General features: G+C 38.3%; 1 protein-coding gene across 6 annotated transcripts in view; it reads right to left on the reverse strand.

Moving 5' to 3' along the window:
* The window catches only part of zeb1a (zinc finger E-box binding homeobox 1a), a 32,142-nt gene that overhangs the window by 3,635 nt on the left and 4,247 nt on the right, over positions 1–24,260 (reverse strand). For 5 of the 6 annotated variants that reach the window (XM_027143137.2, XM_027143136.2, XM_027143129.2 and 2 more), the window contains 7 exons: positions 5,026–5,187; positions 4,872–4,919; positions 4,576–4,704; positions 4,267–4,469; positions 2,718–2,823; positions 797–2,478; positions 60–668 (listed from right to left, as the gene is read on the reverse strand). In XM_027143137.2, the coding sequence (XP_026998938.1) occupies positions 60–668; positions 797–2,478; positions 2,718–2,823; positions 4,267–4,469; positions 4,576–4,704; positions 4,872–4,919; positions 5,026–5,187 (2,939 nt within the window). Of the gene's footprint in view, positions 1–59; positions 669–796; positions 2,479–2,717; positions 2,824–4,266; positions 4,470–4,575; positions 4,705–4,871; positions 4,920–5,025; positions 5,188–6,973; positions 7,019–24,260 lie in introns of those variants that run through there. The other variant, XM_027143138.2, reaches the window with a different exon arrangement.

The raw sequence follows: 24,260 nt of genomic DNA on the forward strand, positions 1-24,260 counted from the left end.
AAGTCAGCCAACAAGACTTTGGACATTTGGACATTACTTAGTAAGTCACAGTTTCTTACCTCACTGCCATTAAGTACTATTCCCTGTGTGTCTGTGGATAGTGGTGTGGTGATGGTGCTACACTTATTGCTGGAGGAAATGGTGGTGTTAGCCTTGCCACTGGTGGAAGGGGAAGTGTATGTATAGGACAGCTGTGGGATAAGGATGGTGCGATGTTTGGTGGTGATGGCCGCTCTGAGACAGGGAATTCCACCAGGCTCTGCTATGGCAACCAGAGTTGGCAAAGGTGTGGCTATGATCTTTATCGGACTTGTATTGGACTGTGTCACATAAATGGTGTTGCCATCCAATGTGTCCTTCTTGAAACTTGTGAGATTGAGCGGTTCGTCTTGAGTGGGGACAAATGGCTTGCTGTCAGACACTGCAATGTCGACAGTGGTATTACCATTACAACAAGAGGTTTTTGGGAGGGAGAGATCCAAAGGTTCGGCCTGCCCTTTGTCTTCCAGATCCTCTGTCTTTATGATGCCAATACCATTTGTAGAGAAGTTTAGAGGAGGAGAGTCAATGTTCTGGCCCACTGAGTCCTCTTTGTGAAGTTCAGCTGGAGTGTCCACGATTTGGGTCTGGGTATCCTTACTGGGCTCTGCTTGAGAATCTACAATAGTCTGGGGAAAAAAAATTAAAGCTATGTAAGGTATTAATTAAATCAGTTACTGAGGTTTTGTGTACGTATACTAATATTCATAGTATACGTACACTGTCATAGCATCGAGAAGGTGTCCTGTGTTTTTACCTGTTGCCCATTTTGAGGATTTTCAGGGCTGTGTAGTATGTTCTTTAAGCGCATTCTTTCAAACCACCTACTGACCACATCCCTAGGTAAACTAACAAGTTCTGCAACTCGAGACACCTGCTCTTCACTGGGGTGTGAATCTTTGCTGTATGCCTCAAGGAGCGGCAGGAGACTCTTCACTGGAGGCTGATCTGAACGTCTAAAGTCTTTTTCCCCCATCAGAGAAGAAAGAGACCTGTCAGATCCTTGTTCAATGCTGTTGAGACAATTCAGGGTATCAGTGCTGCTGGGGCTGTTGTCACAAAAAAGACATGTAGCATAGTTATGGAAGCCATCACCACAAACAATACTTCTGTGAGCCGTTGTTGAATGTTTCTTTGCAGTCATTTCCTCTTTCCTTTCTCTCTGTTTCTCTATCGGTGAAGCTTCTTCACAATCTGTCTTAATCTCAGACTCCGTTTCAGTTTTGAACTGAATTCCCTGTTGCAAAGCAGACCTCAGGTCTTCAGGCTGGCAGTTGTCCCTAGAGGAACTGGTCTCTTCTGCAACATGGTTCAGCTCAGTGAGTGAATTTTGTTCTGCTGACATGATGGTATATTCTGGGGTTGATTTCAGATCTGTCGTTTCTATAGTAGGAGTTACTTGTAGGTTTGCAGGTGCTAACTGTCTTACAACCATTCCCTGAGGCCCATTTACTGTCCTTAGAAACAAAAATGCTGGTTGTGAATGCTTTGTCTGTCCTGGGATCAGCTTTGTGACCTTTATAATTGAGGCTGCTTTATTTGTAGCAACTGACTGTGTGGATTTAAGTATACTTAGTTGTGTAGGAACTGGTCTAGAGGTAGGTGGTTTTTGAGTTGCAGTGACATTGGGCTGTGTTGTGTTAGTTTCTGCCAATTTTGTATGTTGCACTGCATTTAACTTTCCCACATCTGCTGGTCCCTCTAGCACTTTTACTTTGGCCACAGTTTGATATGGTAATACTGACTGTGCTGTGTTCAAATCTGATGTGCTTACTTGTGGGTCTACACTATAGTTTATGATAATTTTCGAATTTCCGTCCTGATCCAGCACAGGGAGAGAAAATGCTGAAATCACCTGCAAGTGTGGAGAGGGAGACGGCACAAGCATTGTTTGTGCTTGTGGCTGCCCCGGATTAACAACCTTACAACTAGCTCCATTAACATTTGAGCTAGTCACAGGATGCCACCTCATGTTCCCATCCACTGACACTTTCAGCATGTTCTGTAAGTCTCGTAGGTTGATACTAATTGGCTGAACTAGACCTACAGTAGGTAGAACTAATGTCTGTACCACACCCTGAGAAGCAGCAGTCTGAACAGAAATTCCACCCCCATTATTAGTACTGCTGGTAGTGGTGATGGTGGTTGTTGAAACATCCGGTGAAGTTCTGATAGATTTAATTTCATGCTCATCAGGCTCTTCTTTAATCTTCTTAGGAGGAAGCTGTTCCTCTGAAGGTTTGTTATTGTCAACTTTCTCCCGCAATAGGATATGTGTAGGTTCAGTCAGACTTAGAGCTGCTTTGACTCCAGGAGTGTGAGACAAGCCATTAACAGCAGGGGGGATTGCTACACACTTCTTACTGCTGATATGAGAACTGTAGGAGCCAGAGTGAGAGAAGCGCTTCTTACAGTTAGAGCACTCATATGGCTTCTCACCTAGACAGAGAAGGAGGAGGACACTATTATATTTGTTCATTCATTCTGCATTCAATTTGCACTCACATGTAATTTAGTTTCACCTGTCAAACAAAACAGTCAAATTTACAAATGGCATAGAAATACCATGTACATACAATACACATCCAGCTAAACACATCCTGTTACAAAACTTTATGACAAAGGTCATTGGCTATAAAATACCCAACTGATACAATGAAGATTTTTTGCCAACTAACCGCTGTGGATGCGCAGGTGTTCCTTTAGGTGATGTTTATATTTAAAGGCTTTAGTACACTCTGTACATTTGAACTTTCTATTTCCTCCCGAATGTGAAACCATCCTCTAAAAGAGAAAAAAAAAAGTATTCAGAATTCCTGTAGATCTTACTTTGTATTAAATTTATTTATTACCTTATATTTATGTTCTAATAAATCTATATAGACAGATGTCAGGTATATAATTTTGCTGATACTAGACATGCACACTACTTAGAATATCTTAGTCTACATGTTCCAACATGACAATGTTCCGGTGCACAAAGAAAAATCATGTTTGTCAGGGCCAATCCTCCTCACTGAACATCAGTGAAATAATAGAGGTATTGCTATAGAGCAGGGGTATTCAATTAAAATTCAAAGAGGTCCAGTTACTAAAATTTCCTCCCAGCAAAGGTCCGAATCTTATATTTGTCACTTAAAATAGTGTACCCTCATGTTAACAAAATCAATAACGCACATACATTTCTATATAATTTATTAAATTAAATTTTAAGTGTTTTCAAAGTCTGAACTTGTATGGCACTTGAATGGAAAACAATACTGTAGTTGTCTTTACTACATATCAAGTAACAGACAAAAGACACTGAATTTCTTCTGAATAAAATAAATAAAAAGTGCAAACAGCTTAGAGCAGCCTGAACTTAGGGCCTATATTTCAAGTAATGTAAAACATTCAGAATCTTTTGAATAAAATAAAAGTGCTTTTAATCTTTAAGAAAAAATTCAACAAAAGACTTTTGGGCTTCCCCTTTTTTAAACATTAACTACATTAATAATACAGGAACCTTAGGCAAAAGAACACTTCAAGTAAAATAGAACAGGGCAGAATTTACTGAATAAAAGAAAAGTGCAGAGCTTTGAGCAGCTCCCTTTTTCCTCTCTCCTTTCCACCTCTCCTTACTCCCTTTCCATCTTCCGTTCCTAGTGAGAGAAATGGGCATGTAACTGTCCTGCCAGCAGTTTGAATCTTAATTGTCCTGCCAGTGTAATTAGGTGCATTACTGCCACCTTCTGCTCTGGAGTATGGAACAGAAACCATCTGATTTGGCTTGGCTTTTGATGACGCTCCTGTCGTAAAAACTAGATTAACTGCGCATGAACGAAAGAATTATCTCTTTATTAATATCAAAGATCTTATATAATCTTATAATATTAGATTATAATGAGGAGATGCTTAATATGATAATATTAGAATTTTAACGGGTCCGGGCAGACCCGTCACTCGGTCCGCCATTTGGTGATGCCCGCTATAGAGGAATAAAATTTTCGGTCATCTTGAAAGTGGTATTGCTTTGCAGTTGTGATTGATTAGTTATCCACATACATTTGGCCATATAGTGCCAAGTTACATTGTAGAACATAGGCATTAGAAAAATCGATTAGTGTGGAAAAATATATACTAAAAATATTTCTTTGGTGTGGTTATGTGCACATCTAATGCCTTTTGGGTGGAAATTCATGACAAGTTTCCAGCACTTACATAGGGTTTAAGAGAAGTGAGATATACCTGCTCTCTTCCATTTTTGTGAGCATTCATGTGTCTGTCAAGCTGTGTGCGATAGGTGAAAGTGTAGCTGCAGAGGGAGCAACTGAAGTCATCTTTGTTTTTTTCATGACGTAGTTTGATGTGCTCCTTCAGTGATGTGTGACGCTTGTAACCCCGGGAACAATATGGACATGAGTAGAGCTGAGAGAACTCATCAGAAGTACCTGAGAGAATAATTCACATTACGTAGAGACATTTGCTTCTTGATATTGCTTCTTATCTGTGACAAAAAAAAAGGTAATGAATGAATTACAGTATGAATTATAGTACCATTATCATCATGGACTCCTCTATCTGGTGTGCTCTGTTCCTCCTCAGGAATGCTTGGACAAATGACCTCTGTCTTCCTCTGCCATGGGATCTGATCGTCTTCATCCTCTTCATCAGTTATACACTCCTCTTTCGTTGAAACACAAAATTAAAAGAGAAGCAAACTGAGAGAACAAAATGGGCATTCATATGTGTTATTACTTACTGTAATTAAATACTATAAACACCAGATTTTTCAAAGCAACCAAATCACATAAGCATCCATTCACTCTGCTCATTTCAATCAGATTGCTTACCTTTGATCCTTATTTCTTCTATCAAAGCATCTGGCCCCAGGTTGCCATCTATATACATCTCAGACAATAATTAATAATTAATTTATACAGTAATTATATGTTATTGTCAATAACTCATTACTACTGATTATTCTGTAAACAATTGTTTACTGACCATTCGGTTTATGTCCCTTGTGTAATTGCTGTGCTGCATTTAGCTTGGATACTGTTGGCTTTTCCTCTGTAGCATCAAGAATACTGTCTTCCTCCACAATGTGGAGTTTATCTTCATCATCAGAATCTGACACTGCTTCTGACACTTTTGTAAAAACTCTAACTGAAAGGCAAATAGGGAAAATATTTAATGGGATTTCTTTTTCAAGAATCAAGAAAGCATTGAACATTCTCTATAGCAGTAAAACTGCTCAATCCCTTACTATGGACAAAGCCAAGCTGTTTTATGATAAAGCTCAGCAAATTCCTAAATATCCAAAAGATCCAAAATAAATTATGATATACAATCTAACAAACTCTTATAAGTGCAAGGTTAAAAAACAAACAAACAAAAAAAAACATTTATGACACAAAACAACACTCCACAATTTATGATTATGTATGTCAACACTTGTGGTTCACACAATCCACATTTTCAAAACAGACATGAACGTGCTAGCAATAATTAGTCACATGTGAGTAGGTTACCTACTAGCTCAACACACATCTCCACCACCTGCAGCTGATGGCACCATGCTCCTGTTGCCACATACAAAAATGCAAAAGCAAATATATGCCTCAAGGTCTTGTTGTGTAACTGCTCCAATGGGAGATTTCCTTGCAAAAGGTGTCCCGTTAACAAGGAGAAAATGTCCACTGCATGGGAAATGCTTCCCCACCAAACTGTGTGCAGATTCAATACAATGCCTAGCTCATGCAGGATCGATCCACAAACATTTCTAAATATTTATAAACATACTAAAGCCTGAAACCCTAGCAAAGGTGTGTGAACTGCAGATGACAATGTAGTCTTAAGAATAGAAAGGGCCAAACTGCCCTGAGCCATCTGAGAACATGGCAGGGCATCCAGGTGATCACTAATTATAGGACTTCACATGCCTCGGACAGTGATGCCTACCTTCCTGATGCACTGAACACCTTCTACACTTAGTTTGAGGTGCAGAACCACCAGGTGCTCTGTCTATCCATGACTGATGTGAGGAGAATAGGAAGTGTAGAGAGGGTGAGAGAGAGAGAAAACTATTAGGTATGCTAGTAATCATGTGATGCTTAAAGACAATGTACATTATGCGCAAAGTGCAATAAAACCACTACAACCTTGGTGTACACCTGGTGGAGAACCACACCTGGTAATTCAACACCAGCACCATCAGTGACAAAGCCTAGCAGCATCTCTAATTTTTACAAAAGCTGAGAAAAGTTAATCTCCGACCACCTCTCCTATGATTTACAGAGTGGCCATTGAAAGCATCGGAAGCAGCTGCACCACTGTCTAGTTTGGGATTTGCACCGTCTCGAATCGCAAGAACCTATAGCGGATAGTGAGGACAGCCAAGAAAATCATTTGAGTTTCTCTTCTACACACACTCTTCACCCTCCTACCATCTGGGAAAAGGTGTAGGTTCCAAGGTGTGTTGTATTGCCTGTCTGCACTGTTTGCCTTAATTTGCAAACTATGCACATTTTGTGTGACAACTTTTAGTCCAGTGTTTAATCCTAACTCTGTGTTGTTTTATGTACCACCATGGTCCTGGAAAAAATGTTTCCTGTTTCGTGTCAGCTATATTTGGCAATAAATGCGTCTTGACTTGATAATTCATTCCTAGAATCAGTAGACAGATAAGGTGAGGACTAACTGCTGCTACTTTAAGCTTTTGCCTCAAGAATGCAACTCAGTCCTGTAGAGCTGGGACTAGGGAAGAATTAGGGAGAAGAGAGATTGTGAGAGAGAAAAGAGAGAGATGTGATGTTTTCTTTTACATCATGTGGATGGCTGGGTGCATTGCTTACCTGGGAATGAGTTGGCACCAGGATGCATTATAGGAAGCAAGCCAGTGGAGGCAGTGTAAGACACTGAGCAATGTTCTGCTGGGACATGTAACACCTACCTGCAAATTGTTGCAGACCAAGTAACAGCAGTGGCCTCTTTCAGCAGGATAATGCACTCTGCCACAATGAATAAATGGTTCATGAATGTTTTGTGGAAGATGGAAAAATCCCAAGATCTTAATCCAGACAAACATTTGTGTGATGTGCTAGATATCAGAGCATACCTTCAGAGAAATCCATGCATCAATGGGTCAGAGTTGTTTTGGTGGCATGTGTGGGACCTACACAATATTAAGCAGTTTACATCTTTGTATGTGCAATAATGCTGTTCATAAAAGGTCAGTGAAGTCAGTCAGATTTTATACTGTCAAATAAATGCATGATGAATTACTGGATTATACTGATGAATTATATGAATTCATGGGCATGTGATGTCAGGTACTAAAATCATGCTGGGAGCCTGGGGAGTTCATTGACGTGGAGCTCAGTTCTGTGTAGGTAATATCTAAGTCTTCCACTCAAACCTTGACTAAAAACATTTGTTTTTATGGTGCTTCCTTTGTGCACAGGGGCACAGTCATTGCAGAACAGGTTTGGTCTACAAGTCCCAGTTACAACAGCTTTCTTCTTTTGTTCTTGTCTGTCTGTCTGTTGGAACTGCTTTTCACAAATTTAATAATTAAAAAATAATAATTAGCCTGGTATCTTCAGATTCCCAGTAAATAAGCCGCATATTTCTCACAAAAAATGTATTTTAAAAAATTGCTCTACAGAAATTGTGTAATCGGCAAGGGTTTTTGGCATGATCAAATATGTACAGTGGCTATATTGTGGTGCTTAGTATTTGTGTTGAATATTCAAATTCAATCTAATTTCATTATATATATGTCAGTGATATGTTTATACAGTTATATTCTATTGAGCAAAAAGAAGCTTTGCCTGAATAGGACTTTGATTTCCATTTTCAATTGATTAAACCATTAAGATTCATTCAGACTCTCAGCAGACCCAAATAAAATAAAAAACATTATCAAATAAATATAACAGCTCTGACTACGAAAGCCAATGTACAATACAATGTGTCCCAGGATTGAACAATTTCAGATTTTTATTGATTTAGGTTCCACTTTTCTTTAAGTTTCACTGTGGTGTACACACATTTCTGAATACTTGTTTCAAAAACATGCCTAGTACTGTAGCAAAATTAAATAGGAATAAAACCACTGTAGAAAAATCTACACCATAAATCTGCAGCATCAGTGACTTATGAATTATTTCAATGGCAATATTGAATACATCAGCCAGAATATTTATACTATTAATTTAAAACCAGACAATTTGAAAGTTATTCTGTAGTTAATATTTGGGGCTGCAGCTATCGGTTATTTTAGTAATTGAATATTCTATTGATTATTCCATCGATTAATCGAGTAATCAGGTAAAAAGTAAACTTTTTCTTTATTAAAGAGGAATATGAAACATGCAAGAGAAAATAAGTCAGGTAATCTTACCTGACTTAAGAAAACATTAATAACCATGAAAACTAAACCTATTTCCTGCATTCATTTGCCATATTACATTCTCTGGTGGAATGTCGCATTTGGCAATAACGTCTTCAAGCCACTCTGCAGTATTTGCAGCTGTGTGTCTATCTTCAAGTGGCATCGTGGTCAGGTTGTGGGACTGTGTGTGTGTGTGTGTGTGTGTGTGTGAGTGAGTGAGTGTGAGAGAGAGAGAATGTGAGATAGTGTGTGTGTGTGAGTGTATGTGAGAGAGGGTGTGTGAGAGAGTGTATGTAAGAGTGTGTGTGTGTGAGAAAGAGTGAGTGTGAGTGTATGTGACAGAGAGAGAAAGTATGAACATAAATGATGTGTAGCTAAAACTTAGCTAATTTGGGGACATCATAACTAGCCAACTTATTAATTCACGGTCTTAAATAGTTAGTACATACAGCCATTATCAACATACATTTTTGCGGGCCTTCATTTCAGCTAGCAATCATAAAGATTCAGGCTAATTGCGATTCCTAACGTTACTGTGTGTCGACTGAGCTCAGTAAACTTGATGCGAGGACTGTGAGTGTTTTTGGATGAGATATTGAAGCATCAAACTTTTACTGTTGTGGTACACCAGTTCAGTCTAACAGAAAACACACTGTATGGAGATTTAGTGAGAAATTATCCCAAACTTTGGAAACTTTCTACTGTTTTCTTTCACCTCAAACCTTCTCCTCGCCCCATGCTGATTTCTCCTCTCCCCCGTTTTGCAGCATCTGTGTTTACATCACATGTCTAGAGTTTAGCGGGTTGTGCATCAGTAATAATGGTACACAGGGAAACACAGTGCTCTGTGTGTAGTTACAGTAAATGGACTAAATGATTTTTTTTGTATTAGAATTATTTGAGTCGTTTCAGCCCTATTAATATTAGTATATCAAATCAACGTTTAAAATATTTTAATACTCTTCTTGAGACTGATTTAAATTCTTTTTCAAAATCATCAACTTGTGTACTAAATTTCTTACCCACATGTTTCTTTAGAAATCCGTCTTAGGTGTTCCAGTAAGTGCATAATTAAGCTCCAGTTAGTCCATAATGCAGCTAGAGTCCTAACTAAGACCAGGAGATATGATCACTTTATATTATAAAATAATACTGCTGACCTACAGTCATGAGAAAAAATTATGACAACCCATTAAATATTAAGTTCTTTAATAAGAAATGCCAACATTTCTGATCTTGTTATAATTTGTACCTTTATATGAAAGTGATGTAATTGCTTTTAAACCACACATTTTATTTTCATTTCATTTTTTCATTTTGTTTTTTCAATTTTTAATGAATCAACAACATGAATATTTTGACTGAGGAGAAAGTTAGGACACCCTATGCCCTAATAGCTAGTGTTTCCCCCTTTTGCTGAAATAACTTTGAGATGTTTATTTTAGCCACCTACCAGTTTCTGACATCAACTGGAAGAAAGTTTCCCCCACTCTTCAATACACACTTCAATGCAGAATTCTTTCATCTGTGTGATGTTTGATGGTTTTGGGTCTCAAATCACCTCACAGGACCTAAATAACAATTTAGGTCTGGGCTTTGACTTTTCCAGAATTCAGCCAGTCCTTGGGGGATGTTTTTGTCATGTTTCAGTTCCACTTCAGCTTAAATATTTTGAAGGTTCTTTCCTCCTTGAAGGTTTGATGGTTATTTCCTCCTTGCACACCTCCGATAATTAAAGTTGTACAGTCTCTTTCTGATTGTAGATTCATGTACTTTGACATCAACTGTCCTGTGATATTTTATATTAGAATACTTCTTTAAGCATCTTGCACTCTTGCCCTTGGGGTTAATTTGCTTGGACAGCTTGACCTAGCCATGTTGACAGTTGTTTGAAATGTTTTCCACTTGCAAATTATTTTCATACAGTGGAATGGCTGACTACAAATTCTTTTAAGATCTTTTTATATTCCTAACCAGACTCATATGCATTAACAATCTTCTTTCTGATGGCCTCAGAGAGCTCTTTGGATTTCACCATGGTGATACCTCCAACTTCAACAATTAAGAGCAAACCAAACTAAATGTCTGAGGTTTAAATAAGACAGGCCTCCTTCAAAATACACTTGTAGGAAATTTTATCCATTTTAAGTAAATATTTTAAGTGGGGGTGTCCTTAATTTTTCCTCATGAGAAACTCATTTTTTTTTTCAATTACAATTTAAAGATCATTTAAATTAATTTAAATTTTGATGTCTTATATTACTTGGATCTTTCAATATTGTTAAAATAAAGATAAAATGCCCATATGTTTAACTATTTAAAAAAAAAACACAGGCTTTCATGAGGTGTCCTAATTTGTTTCACTTGAATGATCTCTTACCACTACTGTTTATATCCGCCTGTACTGTTCTCCTTGCATCTACCAATGCAATTTAACAGCCAGCCAAACTCCATCCATAAAGTACAGATGAGTCAGGATTCATCTTAGTCTTTGACTTTTAATAAGATGCCAGGTACATTATGAATTAAGAGTAAAACTGCAACAAACAACAAATAAACAACAATCAGAAAAATTAACTAATGACTAATTAGCATTCATGCAAGTATATCTGAAAATAGCCCAAATTAAATCAATGTCATCAGTTTTCTTAAATGGGATTATCAGATAACCAAGAAATTGTCAACAAATACCAATACCGACACATACAGAAGTTATCTTATCAAAATAGATTAAGATTAACACAGTGAACGCCGTCAAACAAAGGCTAGGCTACCAGCTAAAGCCGTCATCACAACACTTCTATTAAATCAAAGCTCCGAATAAACTGATCACAAATATATGAAAATATGTATCATTAAGTATTATGTAAAAAAGAATTAACTTACAGATGATGCTTTTACAAACGCAAAACAAAGGATGGCATATGAAGATTAAGGAGCTGACGGCATGGGAAATGTGACCACTTATTTTTTCTGGAGAACTGCAACTAGGGCGTACCAAAACTACACATACAATATAAATGACAAGTAAACTTGGAGCAGAACACTCCCCACCAGACATCCTAAGGATGTCTCATTTAAGTCTTAATTTTCGTTTGACAACATAAGAATAACCTCTGTAATTGGTCCAAGATACTTTACATCCTTTTCAGATCCACTTTCAACTGAACTTTGCGTACTCTCCCATCAGTGCTTGTAAAAACTTTGGACACAAGAGCCATAGGCCACTCGTTATGAGGGCTCTGATAGAAGTACGAGATCACCTTCTTTAATGTCAGGTTGAGTACTAGTCCACTTGCGACAACTTTGTAGTGTTGGGCAGAGGTGGGAAGTAACGGAGTAAAAATACTTCGTTACTGTACTTAAGTAAATTTTTCTGGTATCAGTACTTTATTCCACTATTTATTTTTCGGACAACTTTTTACTTTTACTCATTACATTTTTACACAAATATCTGTACTTTTTACTTCTTACATTTTCAAAACGGACTCGTTACTTTTAGTTACTATTATTTCTTCTCATTAAGCGCCGTTTCCAGCCTATCATCCTTTCATCTTTTACACGCGTGTGTTGTAGTCTTTCAAAAGTGCGTCTTCAGCTGTCTGCTTTATTAGAACGGAGAAGCACAGGCATGCGCAGCGTGCACGCGCAGTCAGAGCTGGAGACGTTTTCCTATAACGTTAATCGTCGGAAAGACGGCAACCAAAAGCAGTGAAATTTCACTATTCTTATTTCCAGAGTTGTCATATAATATATAAAATAGAACTCTTCTTGTTTTAAATTCTCACTGAGGGCTAAACCCCCTAAAGATGAAATCCTAGAACCGCCCCTGGTGTCAACCCAAAAAACACGAAGTGCTTAATTTAATTAACATTAATTTTGTCATTTGTAAAACATCACAATAATTTTGAGTTGTTTTCAAGGACAGAGCTGGAATTTCCCTACAGTTTGGGATATGGCCTTGGTGATACACTTGGTATACATTATATTTCCAAAAGTATTGGGTCACCTGACCTTTCCTGCTATATGTAGTTGTTTTCTGATCTCATCCCTACTGAACACCTTTGGGATGAATGTGAACGCTGACTCCACCCTACCTCACCTACATCAGTGCCTGCCTTTCGTAACAATCTTGTGGCTGATGAACACAAATATCCATCAGCACACTCCAAAATTATATATACATACACACACACACACACACACACACACACACACACACACACTATATATATATAAAACATGGCCTCCAGTTACCAGCATGACACTAAACAGGTGGTAGTATCTGCGACTTTTTACTTAAGTACATGTCAGAGCCCATACTTCTTTACTTTAACTTGAGTAAAAGAGTGTAGTCACTACTTCTACTTTTATTGGAGTCTTTTAAAAAATGAGTATCTGTACTTCTACTTGAGTAAAGGATGTGTGTACTTTTGCCACCTCTGGTGTTGGGAGATACTCGTGTCTACAGCGATACCAAAAGTTGTCAGCGAGGCTTCCACTGTTGCCTGAACATGTCACTACCTGAGAAGTTTCCAGGAGATGGAGGAACACCGACCTTCTGGGTCAGAAGCATTGCAGGAGTTAGAATGAGAGGTGAGTCAGGGTCTGAGGAGATTGGAACTAAGGGCCTTGCATTAATTACTGCAGAAATTTCAGGCATGAAAGTGCATAGGACTTCATGTGAAAGGGGACGAGATCTGTACTGCAGCAAAATTGAGTCCAGAATCCTCTTCACTACACCTATTAAACGCTGTTTATGTGCGAAGCATGGGGCGGATTGAATTCCCATGAGCAAGAACAGTTTATGAGGTATTCTTGCATCTTTGGGTCCTTCATCATTTTGGAGAATCCCAGTTCTTTGCTTGCAGCTACAAAGTTAGTTCCACAATCTGACCGAAATTGTTTGATGGGCCCTCTAATGGCAAAAAATCTCCGTAGTGTGTTTATAGCTGGAGGTATCAAGGGATTCAATTATCTCTATGCGAACAGCACATGTGGACATACAAGTGAAGACAATGGCCCAGCGCTTGCTCTCTGCGCGACCTTCCTCTTGTACAACGAGCCGAGACTGAAAAAGGACCAAACACTCAAGCCAACATAAGTGAAAGGTGGGGATGCACTGAGACGCACCTCTGGAAGGTCAGCCATTTTTTATTTATTTCTGTACTCCCACGTAACTTCCTGCATACAACACACTTATGTATGACACTACTAATAAACCTCTTTCCATTAATTAGCCAGTATCCACCAGTGCGCAAAGCTCCTTCGGTGAAAAGGCATCCCTGATGCCTCACTTGATCATGGAAGTGACGAATTAGTAAGGTGGAGATATGATGACGTCCAGGGTTTCTCTCATCACTGACCACAGGTGCATGTGTTAGATGGCCACCAACTCTGATTAGTCCATCTTCGCCAAGAACAGGATTCAACTTGATCAGAGGACTGTTCTGAGAGATTTCAACATGTTTCTTAAGAGCACTGTACTCTTCAGGAAAAACAGACTTTTGGACAGAAAGAAGAATGACCTTTTTGGTTTGGGCTAACTGACTCAGGCAGTAAGGCTGATGACTCTTATACCAGCCTATATGTGTGCATATCTGTCCTTTAGACTCCGAGTGAAAGGAACTGGCAACATGGATCAAGCACGTCACTCCTCTCAACAGTGACTTCCATGTTGAAAAGCGTTCAAAGCTTTCTGGGTTAAGTGATTTCTCAGTTATACTAGTGGCAGCAGTGCTCGCTTGAGGTGAAGGACGAACCTCTGAATCTGTCTCTGGATTCACCAGCTCAAAAGTCTCTTGTGAGGTTAGCTCACTTTCCAAAGGTCTATAAAGAAAGTCTGGTCCCGTTAACCACATGGAGTCTGTAAGAAGAGAAGCTGGAACAGACCTGGACGCACAGTCAGCTGGTTTGTGCTCGGTAGGCACATAATGCCATTGCTCAGCCTTTGATGATTGCCTGATTCTTTGAACACGATTGTGCACATACATGTAGAACCTCCTACTTTCATTGTGTATATACCCAATACGACTTTGCAGTCACAGAAGAACTTTACAGAGTCTGGTTTGAAATCAATCTCGTCCAAGATTAGATCTGATATCTCAACAGCTAATACAGCTGCACAAAGTTCCAATCTAGGAATTGTGGGTTTGTCTGGAGGTGTCAATTTAGCTTTACCCAAGACGAAACCAATGTTGATCTGTCCATCTTCATAGATTGTCTTAAAAAATGCTACTGCTCCAATAGCCTTGAAGGATGCATCTGAAAATATGCACAGCTCCGTACATTTTGCCTTTGAGAGTGACTTCAAGCTATATGTCCGTTGAACATGAATTCTTTCCAGATCTTGCAATGAATTTCTCCACATTTCCCTCTCCCTGCATTTCTCTTCAGGGAGGGGCTCGTCCCAGTTTCTAATCCTTTTGACAGCTCTCTTAACAAGAATTGTAAAGGTGTCTGTTGATATTTCCCAGTTCAGGCCAAGACTATGTTGAGCTAGTATGGTTTCATCTCCAAAATCAAGATCTTTGACACCTTTAGCGCAGTCTTCGGGTGGAAAGGCTGACAACACTAATGGGCTGTTTGACATTATCTTGTGGAGCCTTAAATTAGATTCTGCCAGGGATGCTTGTGTCCTGCGAAGTAAGTCAACAGCTTCAGCAGCAGTCGGAAATGACCTCAGACCTTCGTCCACATAAAAATCTCTCTTCACAAAGTTGTAGGTGTCGGCTCCATGCATAAGCTCTCCATCTTTGGCAGCCCGATGAAGTCCGTAAATCGCCACTGCTGGGGAGGGGCTATTTCCAAACACATGGACTTTCATCCTACATTCAATCACATCCTTTTCGAGATCATGGTCATGGAACCACAGGAACCTCAAATAATCTCTGTGATCTTCTCTCACTGTGAAACAGTGGAACATTTGCTGTATATCGGCAGTCACGGCAACAGGCTCCTTTCTGAACCGGATCAGCACACCTAACAAACTGCTGTTTAAATCTGGTCCTGTCAAAAGTATGCTATTCAGTGAGAGACCCTGATATTGAGCGCTGGAATCAAACACCACTCTAATTTGGTCGGGCTTTTTTGGGTGATAAACCCCAAAGTATGGTAAATACCAGCGTTCCTGGTCAATGCTTAGGGGAGCAGCATACTCTGCATGATCGTTTTCAAACAACCTTTGCATGAAATCTGTAAACTGCTGAATCATCTCTGGTCTTTTCAGCAAAGTCCGACGAAGAGAGTAGAGACGAGTAAGAGCATGCTCTCTGTTATTGGGAAGAAGAGGTCTAGGGCATCTGAAGGGGAGAAGACCCACCCAGCTATTGTCATTATCTCTAAAAAACTCGTTGTCCATGGAAGATATGATCCTCAACAGACAGAGCAGGTTTGTCGTCATCACTTGTGCGCTTGAACACCGAACAGCCAAGGAGATTTTCTCTGCTTGCACATGCACCCTTGTAGACATGAGGGATACCTTGTGCTTCAGCTGTGAGACATAAGCTATCCTTCAAGTTGATGTGTCTTTGACATGGGGCGAAGTATGAGGTTCTACCATTGTCCAGCACGTGTGTCTTGCAACTCAACACACTTGGCTTGTGAGAATTACCCAAGCATACATCTCCAATTATAAGCCAGCCTAAATCTGCTTTAATCGCAAAAGGAGCATTATGAGGCCCATTTATCTGGCATCTCAACTTATGGACTCTCACGACCCAAGAGCATGAGGATCCGGGCACTGTCATCCATTTCTGGAATCTCAGAGGCTATTCTTCTAACATGAGAATAATTTTGAGCGACCTCTGGAGTAGGTATTTCTGCCCTGTAATCTGGAATATTGTTGCACTCGATTAGAGTAGGTAGTGTACAGTTTATTGCTGTAATTTGAATTCTGAATGTCAGTTTCTTTTGGCTTATTTAGTTCCACCCCACTTTGCATTTCAACATAGTATTTGGTGCGCTCCACTTTGCTATGTGAAGACACAGAGAAGCTAGCACTTGACATATTGTCCTCAATTGATGCTACAGCTGCTTCTAACACTTCTGCCTGGGCCAGAGCAGCAGCTTGTTCTTTTTCATGTTGGAGCACCTCCAAATCTGCCTTCATTCTGCTTTGTCCAGTTTGTGGGACATTTCTAATTTAATCCTGTCCAGTTTGATTGCATTTTCTTTCTTTACAAACGATACACGAGTTTGTGCCACTTCTGCTTGAGCCTGTGCAGTGGCTGCTGCCATGCTAGCTGACATTCTTGATGACCGCGATGATCGTGATGAATGAGAGCGTTTTGAGCCCACCTCAGAAGCTCGGTCTACTGTGCTCATGGTTATCATCTTTTTACTGTACTGTTCTCCTTGCATCTACCAATGCAATTTAACAGCCAGCCAAACTACATCTATAAACTACAGACGATTCATCTTAGTCTTTGACTTTTAATAAGATGCCAGGTACATTATGAATTAAGAGTAAAACTGCAACAAACACTCAAAAAAATTGATTGAAAAAAAACTAATGACTAATTAGCATTCATGCAAGTATATCTGAAAATAGCCCAAATTAAATCAATGCCATCAGTTTTCTTAAATGGATTATCAGATAAATAAGAAATTGACAACAGATACAAATACTGACTCATACAGAAGTTATCTTATCAAAATAGATTAAGATTAACACATTGAACGCAGTCAAAAAAAGGCTAGGCTAATAGCTAAAGCCGTCATCACAAAACTTCTATTAAATCAAAGCTCCAAATAAACTGATCACAAATATATGAAAATATGTATCATTGAGTATTATGCAAAAAAGAATTAACTTACAGATGATGCTTTTACAAACGCAAAACAAAGGATGGCATCTGAAGATTAAGGAGCTGACGGCATGGGAAATGTGACCACTTATTTTTTCTGGAGATCTGCAACTAGGGGGCACTAAAACTACATAACTACACATACAATATAAATGACAAGTAAACTTGGAGCAGAACACCGCCACTTTGAACAAAAGGTGCAAACTATTTGTCAGTACCTCAAGTAGTACAGCCAGCAGCAGGGGGCAGCGCTTGCAACAGACACAGCCTTCCAATTAGTGTTTGTTAAGTTAAGCCTATAGTTTTCTAAGGCAAAGGAGCAGATCTGGAGGTTTCTTAGGCATTGAGTCTTTTGAAGATCTGGGATGTGTGGATGCTGGCACCCCACATAGGGGTCAGGTTTGCTGACAGATGGAGTGGCTGGCTCTCTGGATGTGCCTGATCCTGATCATGATGCCCTACATATGGTTGGAGGTTCAAGTCTTGGATGTCACTGCTACTGAGGATAGCCCTCATGGAGAGCCTGGAGATATATGAGACTGTTGTGATACCACTTTAGTGATGGCTTCAACAGGAATGACTTCAGAAATTACACAGACACTCATACTTAGAAGTTGTTATATACAGTTGTAGAAAGAAAAAACATTTAAATCAGACTCTCTGGTGTCACCCAGATAAGGATGGGTTCTGCATGGAGTTTTTATAAATAGAATTTAAAATTTAAACTTTTATTTTTTTTTTATTCTGAATTTTTAGATGTTTTTAAAGCTTCATTGAGACAATATCTATTGTTAAAAAGAGATATACAAATAAAATTTTATTAAATTGGTTTACATGAGCTTTACATCCTCTGATGTTTTTTCCCACCTCAGCACATTTGATATAAAAATTTACAAGGAACCACTAATGCAGCACTCATGCAGCAGACGGGCAAAAAAAGAGGCTAGAGACCAAATGTCTGTGACCATTCATTACTAACCAAATACAATTTATTACATTGTATATTAGGGATGCACGATTTGGAGAAAATATCATATTGCGATTATTGAGGTCAATATTGCGATTGCGATAGCGATATAATAAACAAATGGTATCATGAGTCAACTTGCTTGGTTCTCAAGACAAATGCACACACAGATTACTGATAGTGCTGAAATTTGTATTTCTAAACTCAAAGCAACAACAACAAACAAATGCAAAACGTTTTCAAATTAAAATATAAAATACATTAATGCTGATTAATGAAAAGCATAAAGATCAAAACTGTAGGTATATATATGTATGTATATATACCTATATATATAGGTATATATAGGTATATATATGTATATATATAATGTGTGTGTGTGTGTGTGCGTGTGTGTGTGTATGTATATATAGGTATATATATGTATATATATGTATATATATGTATATATATATATATATATATATATATATACATACACACACACACACACACGCACACACACACACACACAAAGTAAATTACCAACTTAAATGCAAGTTATACATGGTATTGCACACACCATTATTGATAATATTTGGAGCAATGTAATTATTAAACTTGATTCCCTTACATATACATTTGCTTTTAAGCCTAATTATTACTTTTGATTATGATGTGATTGTGACAGGGGAAGAGGTTTCAGGTTGGGGGTAAAGAGTTTTTTCTGTCACTACCTTTGAATAAGAAACAATATCAAGGCTATAAAACTTATCAAAACTCCACGAATCACAAAAGTGAGAAGTTGAGAACACGTTTAAACAGTGCATACACTCGAACTTATCATTTAACGCAAAAAGCCGCCTAGACGGTGGACTTGCGCTCAGGACTTTTTTTTTTTTGAGCCGACACACACTATTTTATTTCTTGGTAACAGACCGCTGCTAACTATAACACACCGTTGAAATGTAAAACAGAGCATTGCCATGGACACACAAGGTTCTAACCATAGAGACGGAGCGCACTATGTTCTTTAGCGGAAGCAATACAATTAGTTGTATACAAACAGGCGTATGAGACCTGGAACAGCGTGAAGCCGCGAACTCGTTCTGAATATTTTAAAGACGTAACAGCTGATAAAAAAGCAGAGACAATTGTAGATGAAAATGAAGAGTGATTTTATCTTAGTTTTTATTTTATACAAAACATTTTTGTCTCGTCTTTTTTCGTCAACAATAATGCATGTTAATTTAGTCTTAGTCAGCGTTTTTGGACAGTGGTGGTCTTGTCATCGTCTCGTCTTAGTCATGAAAAAAAAAGTTGTTGACAAACATTTAGTCTCGTCTCGTCTGATGAAATTAATACTGCATATAACAGAGGTAGCATTTTTTCTGGCCACCAGTTCAGTGTCCGTCTGCTCGGCATCCATCTTCACCTGTTCCGCGCTGCCCACCCGAAAACGTCACGACACACGCCACATGTGCCACTACCTAAATTGAAACTCACTGGTCTTTTTTTCGTCTGTGTAGTGCATGAAATAGGCAAACAGCTTTCAGAGAAAATGGGTTGTCATGTCCACACATGCATTTATATATTTCATAAAATCGCAGCATTTTGCGTCATTTAATTGTACAGGCTTGATATCGCGATTGCGACTGCGATATGATTAATCATGCAGCACAATTGTATATTATTGGCAAGTATATTATTTGACATTTAATACAATATAAAATGTAATAATAATATCCCTGTTTTGCTTTTAATGACAGCATACAATCAAGCTGGCAAGGACTACACAGGTCTATGCAAAAGACTATCATTGTCATCTGAATAAATGCTTAGAAGAGGTTGAGGCAAAGGGAAATCTGCCCTTTTTTACAAAGCAAAGCAAAAACTCAAGCAGATACAGGTCAGCTGTTTCAGTTAATGTTCACAACAAAAAAAATCAGAATGAAATAAAAGTGATCTCTGCAGCTTTAACCATGTCATGAAGGTTGTTTGCATATTTCAGAAACTGCTGATCTCCGGGGATTTTCATATACAACAGGCTCTAGGGTTTACACAGAATCATGTGGGGGAAAATGATATCCTCTGTGCAGAGGGTTTCAAGAATGAGGTACATTGTTGATGATAGAGATCAGAAGAGAATGACCATACTGGTCTAAGCTGACAGGAAATCTATTGTAAGTAAAATAAACTCTTTACAACCGTGGTGAGCAGAAGATCTTCTGTTGTTGTAGTTCACCAACCATCCAAAATGGTTCATTGTTTAATGCATGTTAAGAAAAAATGAAGACTGGATATCTGTTTATCCATCCTGATAGCTCAAACCTGGCCATTTTACTCTGAACTCTATTATCCACAAGGTGGTTTCACACTAAATGTGTAAATTCTTGATATGTTGTGTGTGAAAATCCTTCAAAATCTGCAGTTTCTAATACCTAAATGTCTAAAACCTAGACATATATCTGCAAAGTAAGCTGTCCAACCACCAGAAAAGATGCAAGCAATAGTAACAGTTTAAATGAAGATGAGAATGAAGAAAAATCAGCCAGAGTTACCATATAATGCATAAATATCACATCAATCCATGTTGAGAAAAGTTGAGCAACACAACAGATTAGGGGTGGCACGGTACATGAAAAAACAGCCGGACCGTTCAGTTCACTTGTCTCGGTTCAGTTCATGTGTGCATCGCACGGTTCGACGCATGCACAATGGGGCCCCATGGTCAGTTTCACATAAGACAGTTTCGCGCGAACATACATATAGACAGTAAACGTTGAGTAAGGAGTGCTGCAGAAATGGCAAGTGGAGGAGATAATAAAGGCTGCCCGGAGTTGGCGGATATGCCCGCGTCATTCAAATCCAGTGTGTGGGAACATTTTGGATCTCATGTTACTTACGATGACAACGGAAATAAAACAGTAGATAGAACTGCGACTGTGTGCAAGCATTGTGCAAAATGCAATCAATATGCTAATGGCAACACTTCTAATATGACAGTTGTGTTAAGATGGTTAAACTTAGGCTTGACTTTATGATTATGGCCTTTGCTATTGTTATAGCCTCATTATATTGTTATTACATTATATTATATATTTATGTTTAAAATATTTTGACTTGTTTAAAAGACAGAGCTTGTAAGTGCTCCTCTCTTTTTCTTTAATTTTTTTTTTGTAAGAGCTACACTGAAGTTGGCAGTTTGATAAATGAAAAAGGCACAAGTTACTGTAGAGATAATACATATTCTCCTTTTTTTTTTGCCAAATAAACGAAAAGCATGTCTTCATCAATGTCTTCTCTCTTGCTGTATCAAAATCTCACCTAGCTTTTACTCAGAGATGGTCCCAATAATGTGCTTAATGTCAAGTCAAATTCAGTTAGTGCATGATTACATTACAAAAATGTTAATACTGTATCCTAAATTGTGGATAATTAAGCTAATAATAAATTTCTGGAGTGTTGAAGATTAAAAGAAAAAATAACAACAAGAACCGTACAGAACCGAAAACCGTGACCCTAAAACCGTGATACAAACCGAACTGTGGGTTTTGTGAACTGTGCCACAACCAATGCTACGATGCGTTAGCAATTTGCTTGCACTAATGCCCAATTAGCACCAGAATTTCTAGAAAATGTGTAAAAATATTTCTTAAAAAAATCATCAATTGGTTAATTAATGGTTAATTACTTTTATTTAAAAAGCAATTTATGAAAGAACCTGTAACTGAAGTTAATTCTAAAAAAATGTATATTTACAACATTTGGAAGGGGCCCTTATCCAGAGTGACGTACGTTTAATCTCATTTTATACAACTGAGCAAATGAGGATTAAGGGCCACTTGTTGGTATCTCTCAGAGCTATTAAAGCCATATGCTCTATCCAGAGCTCTTAGGTCTTCTGGGCAACTGCTTTTAGTATCTTCCAATGCAAGATTAAAGAGCAGAGGTGACTGTGCCTTTGCAGTAGCAGCCCCCAAACTCTGGAATAATTTGCCTTTGTACATTAGGCAGGCTCCTTCACTTGCTGTTTTTAAATCACATTTAAAAACATATTTGTATGGTGCAGCATACAACGCAATATGAGAGTTACCTGTTAAGAGTTTTTTTTTTAGTACGTGTTACTAACTATTATTGTATTTTATTGCATTTTTATTAGTCTTTTTAATGTTTATTATTATTATTATTTTATGCTTGTTAGTTCTATTGTTTATTTTATATTGTTTGTACAGCACTTTGGTGAACACCTGCTGTTTTAAAAAGGTGCTCTATAAATAAACTTTGACTTTGACTTGTTGGACCTTGGATTCGAACTCATAACCTTTCAATCAGTAGTCCAACAGCTCAACACCTCAAAGTTTCTGTTTGTAATGCTTGATGAAAGAAATATGGAGTCAGAGTTGTGCTGCAAGATTAATCATATCGCAATCGCGATATCAAGCCTGTGCGATTATATGACGCAAAATGCTGCGATTTTATGAAATAAATAAGTACATGTGTGGACATGACAACCCATTCTCTCTGAAAGCTGTTTGCCTATTTCATACACTACACCGCTATCCGCTAATGAAAAAAAAAAGTCCAGTGAGTTTCAGTTTAGACAGTGGCACGTGTGGCGCATATGGTCATGTCGTGACTTTTTCCGGTGTGCAGCGCGGAACGGGTGAAGATGGATGCCGAGCAGACGGACACTGAACTGGTGGCCAGAAAAAAAAGATGCTACCTCTGATATATGTAGTGTTAATTTCATCAGACGAGACGAAATATGTTCGTCAACAACCTTTTTTTCATGACTAAGACGAGACGATGTCAAGACTGCACCGCTGTCCAAAAACGCTGACTAAGACTAAATTAACATGCATTATTGTTGACAAAAAAAGACGAGACGGAAATGTTTTGTATAAAATAAAAACTAAGATAAAATCTCTCTTTATTTTCGTCTACAATTGTCTCTGCTTTTTCATCAGCTGTTACGTCTTGAAAATATTCAGAACGAGTTTGCGGCTTCGTGCTGTTGCTCAAGTTACAGGTCTCATACGCCTGTGGCTACAACACGAAACTGCTGAACTAGTGTATTGCTTCCGCTAAAGAAAATAGTGCGCTCCGTCTCTACGGTTAGAATCCTGTGTGTCCATTCCAACGCTCTGTTTTTCATGGCAACGGTGTGTTATAGTTAGCAGCGGTCTGTTACCAAGAAATAAAATAGTGTGTGCGTAGAAAGAATTCGTCCACACGCCGCTCAAAAATAAATAAATAAATAAATAAATAAATAAATAAATAAATCCTGAGCGCAAGTCCACCATCTAGGCGGCTTTTTGTGTTAAATGATATTTCCTGTTGCTGCACAGGCGCTTTTATTGTACATGACATATTATGTCCCGATGACATAAAAGCAGTATCAATAAAGTAAAAAATGTGATGTGCAGTCAAGTTCGAGTGTATGCACTGTTTAAACGTGTGTTCTCAACTTCTCACTGATACTTTTGTGATTTGTGGAGTTTTGACAAGTTTTATAGCCTTGATATTGTTTCTTATTCAAAAGTGGTGACAGAAAAAACTCAGCACCCCACACCTGAAACCTCTTCCCATGCCCCTGTCACAATCACATCATAATCAAAATTAATAATTAGGCTTAAAAGCAAATGTATATGTAAGGGAAACATCAATAATGGTGTGTGCAATACCATGTATAACTTGCATTTAAGTTGGTAATTTACTTTATATACATACTGTACACCTACAGTTTTGATCTTAGGCTTTTCATTAATCAGCATTAATATGTTATTTTATATTTTAATTTGAAAACATTTTGCATTTTTGTTGTTGTTGCTAGATGGAGTTTAGAAATACTAATTTCAGCATTATCAGTAATCTGTGTGTGCATTTTCCTTGAGAACCAAGCAAGTTGACGCATGATACCATTTGTTTATTATATCGCAATCGCATATCGCAATCGCAATCCTGACCTCAATAATCGCAATATGACATTTTCCCTAATTCGTGCAGCCCTAAGTCAGAGCCAACAACGCAATCTCTTCAGATATTCTCTAGTCCTAGGTCTTCAATGAGGTCTAGTTCAGATGACAGG

The sequence above is a fragment of the Tachysurus fulvidraco genome, chromosome 22 (genome assembly GCF_022655615.1).
Source record: "Tachysurus fulvidraco isolate hzauxx_2018 chromosome 22, HZAU_PFXX_2.0, whole genome shotgun sequence".
Taxonomy (NCBI): Eukaryota; Metazoa; Chordata; class Actinopteri; order Siluriformes; family Bagridae; genus Tachysurus; species Tachysurus fulvidraco.